Here is a 5,232-nt window from a genome sequence, read left to right as displayed (position 1 = left end):
CCGCCCGCCCAAGGGCCGCTGCGCTGGCGGGAGGGCGCTGCCCTCCCCGCGGGAGGGGGCGGGGGCAAGCGGGGCCGCGCCGCCAGGACTCCAGGGGCGTGCCGGGAGGGCTGAGGGCGGGAGAGCTCGGGTCGGTGCCTCGGGTTCTCCTTGGATCCGCGCGGAACGCCGTACCTACGCCAGCCGTGGTGGAAGGCGACGCGCCTCCTCGAGCCGCCTCAAAGCGCCGCCCTTGGCGAGCACCGACCGCCCGCGGGACGGAGAAAAAAATTCCGCAAGACCGGGCCTGTAGGTTGTGTGCGCTACGGGGCGGGGGGTGGTGGTGGTGGTGGTGGTGGTGTGTGTGTTGAGCCAGGGGCGAGTTACGCTGTGCTCCGTAACCGCGGCGTCCAGTCTGTCTAGAAAAAAACGGCTTGTCCCTTCGCGTTGCTTCTCTTAGCTGGTGCACTGTCCACGTGCTGCATGATTACGGATCATCGGGTAAATAACACAGGTCAGTGAGATCACTGCAGTGTTACAAAGTTTGCTGCACTGTGTTCTGTGTTCGCTGATAAGCAAAAATTACATAACGTTAGAAATGCATGAAACGTGCATTTGTTGGAAGCGATGCCATGCTAATAGCTTTTCTTAAAAATAGCCTCAGATTCTTTGGAAACCCTGCGTAGAATAACGTGCTTCATCAGCATACTGATTCTGAAAATCAGAACTGACATAGTATTTATTGGTCATGCAATAAGCATGCATTCAAGCTGGAACCTACGCTCTCTCATGCTTGCTCACACAGAGAGAGAGAGAGAGAGAGGCATTCCAACACCTGTTAAATCTCACCTTTAAGTTACTAAGAACAAAACTTTTGTTTAGTTCTAGATGGAGTAAAACTTATATTAACATACCAAAAGCCAGATATGCTTCTCAGAGATGGTGCAACTAGTATGTAGACAAATGAGAGAACTTCTGCAAACTACTTGCATGAGGTAACTCCACCGTTAATATGTATGCAGTACTAAGCACAGAGTCACTACTGGAAAGGGCAAGAGTCTATTCTAGAAATGGAGACATCATAGTATTCAGATAATCATCATGGAGAATTCAGGTCATAAGTTAGTTTATATTCACAGCTACTAGCTAGACAACAGAACAGATTATATACATGGCTTTTTCTGTAGTGAGTTTTAGCAGGACATTGCAGGAGAAATAGCATGGCAGATCACTGCAGGTGAGCTCCATGCTGGTTTTATGCCTATATTGCACATCAGCTAAATGTCAGTGGAGGCCCTAAATGACAGTGAACAAAAGCCTATCAGATAAAGTCATGTTTTTAATTAGCAGAATAAGAGGAGCTACGTACTGTCTGAGAGATAAAACCATTTTTATTTATTAGCTCTATTAGAGTAACACAAACAAGGTAAGTCACTGTTTACTTTTCCCTATATGACTGCCTTACTGGTCTTTCTCACTGCTTTGCTTATATTAGGTCCCTCTCATGGTCAACAGTTCATCAACTTGTCCAAAGATCACAAATGTATCTGATAGATTTGTCTACCTTAGCATTAGGTGACAGTGTAGTTATGTCTTGAAATGGGTATTTGTTCCATTCAGAATCGAATGTTTGAATGACTACATAATCTGGAACGACACAGCTACAGAAACCTCCAGAGCACCAGCTGACGTTTACAAGTGATTGAGTTGTACTTTCCCACATTTTCCCTTGCTTATTTTGCATCCATAAAGAACAGGTTTACCTTCAAAATAAGAGGAATTTATGTTTCTTTGTAGAGTAGTATGAGGTGTATGATAATGCACAGTATTATCTTAAATGCCTTCAACAATTCCTTAATATAGAGATGTAGTAAATAAGTACACATTTGAAACTGTATTTACTTGTTTCTGTTTATTGCTTTTTGACTAGAAACATGAAGTGAATGATACAATAATATTAAACTTAACATTAGTTAAGGCTCAGTACTTCCATGACAGTAAAAACAATCAAGCCCAATCCCAAAACAATCAAGGAAGATCCCAATCCTTATCTCACAATCAGCAGAACAATAGGTAACAATTTGGTATAACTGTGAAAGATAAAAGTATTTGACATGTTAAGTGGTTTATCTGCCTGATTAGAATGAAATATTTTGCGGTCTGCTCAGAAAATTTTAAAATACGCCACAAAACAATAGGTCCGTTTATCATGCTGTAATAGCATCTTCATAACGTGGACAGATTTGAACTATGCTTGCAGCGTGGAAAAACGCAGTTCTTTTACACCTGTAGCCACACATGTCTATACACCAGATTTTGCTTAGAGAACAGCAAAAAAGCAAAATTCCTAAGTACATCTAATAATCTAAGACAACATTTTCAAACATGACTGGCTGAAGTCCACCACTAAAATAAAACTAACCTTACTTTCAGTACTGCCACTTGTTAAGGAGGAGAGAGTTACAGTTAGAAGTGTTAATCTCATTTAAATGTGAACATTCTGGTCACTGCATTCAAGTTTGTGTAGCTTTTAAGCATATGCTTCTTAGTGACCACTGTCGTTTTATGAAAAAGATTGGCTTTTAGTCCTTGAATGCATTACCAACAACAGTATAACAGTAGACTGAAGGGTATGTGTGATCCTTGCTCTGAAGCCGATACAGAACCCAGAATAATTTGTGACAGGACATGACTAATTAGTACAAATCATATATTGATCCATCTGGCTAACCTAGATGATGCTGAATTTGGTCCTGTTTCTTTTCAGTTTTAGTACTATAGAAATAAATGCCACACTTTGAGTTGCTAAGTACAATTCTTTAAATGCCCAACAAACAAAACCAGAAAGTGAAATAAGCAATTCTCTTAATTTCATAAATAAGCCATAAAGACAAAGAAAGAAAATTACTTTTATGTTCCTTTTCAGGAACAAAGTTATCTTTAGGTACCAATTTTGATCACAAACCTGGCTCCTATAAAATGTTTCTAGATAAAAAGCATACAGGAGCCAGTCCTTGTCAGTACCAGGTGAGAGTCTGGCAACTAAATTTTCTGACTGTTGCTGTTTCTGACCCAAGAAAGTCAAGTACAATATTGTTCTAGGAAACCTACGTTATTCAAGTGCAATGCACTTCACAGTGCACAGTTTTCTGAAAAACATTTCTGGTTTTTTGAGTTACTGCAAAAAAACCAAACTGAAATAAATAATTTCTTCAATGTTAAAAGGCCTTTTGTTTTTGAAAGTTCTTGGGTACCATGTTAATTAAAATCCATCTCAGATTCACTGAAACTGTGGCCATAACACCTGTTAGGAAGCAATAAGAACTAAAGAACACTTACTCATTTATCCATGGTTGATACTTAAGACCATGAACAAAAAAAATCTAATACAGTTTCTTCAATAGCAACAGCTACTAAAAATGCAGTGAAGAGTAACTATGTCTTAGTGACACTAGACTTTTTGTCTATTTCAATGGAATCTGGAGCAGTAAAACTGACACCAGTTCCAAGGCCTGAGCGTCTCAAAGATAATTCAGAGGGAGGAATATGACGTAGTTCTCGGCGAGATAGTTTCACTGGAGTTACTCCTTGAAACTGTGTTACAGTCTCCCTTTTCTGAATGACGGAAGGTAGCTGAGGATGAGATTTTGAAGGCTGAGCTTCATCTGTTCCTGTTCTGTCATCACTAATGCTCAGTAAACATTCTCTGTTGCACCCAAATTCTGAAACATCTCCAAGCTTGTATGAACTCTGCTGTGCTCTTAAGATACTTGTTCTCTCTGTTTCTTTTATTTTCCCTGGTCGACTATTGGTTTCGGGCTTAAGTGTCAACTTCAATTCTTCAGAAGCAACTTCTGCTTCATCTTGACAAGATGCCTTGTCACCAGCACTGTTATCTAAAGTGATATTTATCAGGAGATAATAGCTAAAAGTTATAACTCTTCTGAGTGCCTGTCATCAAGAAATATTGGTAACACAGTTTTACAACATCAGTAACTTGTAGTGGTAAAAAATTAACAGTATCTCACATTTTGTCCTTTCTGTTAAAAAGTTTGTCACCTACAAAAACATCAGAGGTATTAGTGCTTACTTTCCTCTGACAGCATCCTGGTAGTACAAGCCTTACCATTCTAACGTGTATCCTAGTAGGCAGTCTTAAAACAACTGAACCATGATAGTCAAATATGAAATTATTCATATATTGAAACTAGTCAACAATTACACTAGCACAACATATAAACCACGTTCTGCAAATTTGACTGTAATGTACACATAGGGCTGTCCTGGTTTTGGCTGGAATAAAGTTAATTTTATTCCTAGTGGTGTTTTGGATTTAGTGTGAGAATAATGTAGACAACACACTGATGTTTCAGTTGTTGCTATGTAGTGCTTATCCTAAGGATTTTTCACTTTCCCATGCTCTGCCAGTGAGGAGGTGCACAAGAAGCTGGGAGGGAGCGTGGCCAGGAGAGCTGGCCCGAACCAGCCAAAGGGGTATTCTATACCATGGGACGTCATGTTCTGTACAGAAACTGGGGGGAGTTGACTGGGGAAGGATCACTGCTCAGGCATCAGTCAGCTGGTTGTGAGCAGTTGCACTGCGCATCACTTGTCTCTTCTTGGGGCTTATTTCTCACTCTCTTTTTATTATATTCCTTTTCATTCAGTTATTGTTATTGTTATTATTTTAGTTATTAAAATGTTCTTATCTCAGTGCGTGAGTTTTACTTTTTTCCAATTCTACTCCCCATCCCACTGGGAACAGTGAGGAGTGAGCAAGCAGCTGTGTGGTGCTTAGCTGTTGGCTGGGGTTAAACCACAAGGGTGTTATTTTTAAAGTTCAGCAACAAATTATGAAGTGTTAAAAACTTCGCAGCATGGCTCAAAATGTATTCAAAATAAAAATAAATATAGAATATTTATAATAAAATTTATGAACACACATATTTGAAAAAGTTGGATATTCACAAGGACCTTCTTCCTCCTCTCCTTGCTACAGTTTGGCTAGGATGGGTGTTTCCCCACATGCATACATGTCCTGAAATATATGTTTCTTTGTATACTAGAAAGAGAATAATTTTTACTATGCTTATTTATAATCCAGCCTCTGGTATATTCATGTTCACAGTTTGACAGTGTGCTTCACAGTAATTAATGTGTTGGCTCATCATCCTGCCTAGAGGGCAAGGGCTGAGCCTTAATTCACTCTGGGAGCATCAGGTATGGGATCAGCATCTATGTGTTAGGAAGGCA

At 40.0% G+C, this 5,232-nt stretch overlaps 1 protein-coding gene across 1 annotated transcript in view; it reads right to left on the bottom strand.

Moving 5' to 3' along the window:
* Positions 1-92: 92 nt before the first annotated feature.
* Positions 93-5,232, bottom strand: part of KIF27 (kinesin family member 27) — a 32,061-nt gene continuing 26,921 nt past the window's right edge. Inside the window, exon 17 of the mRNA XM_074933161.1 lies at positions 93-3,875. Within this exon, the coding sequence (XP_074789262.1) occupies positions 3,415-3,875 (461 nt within the window). The 3' untranslated portion in view covers positions 93-3,414. The remainder of the gene's footprint in view (positions 3,876-5,232) is intronic.

Source organism: Athene noctua, chromosome Z, assembly GCF_965140245.1.
Source record: "Athene noctua chromosome Z, bAthNoc1.hap1.1, whole genome shotgun sequence".
NCBI lineage: Eukaryota > Metazoa > Chordata > Aves > Strigiformes > Strigidae > Athene > Athene noctua.
The sequence above is the reverse complement of the archived record's forward strand: the minus strand, read 5'-3'. Positions and strand labels throughout refer to the sequence as shown.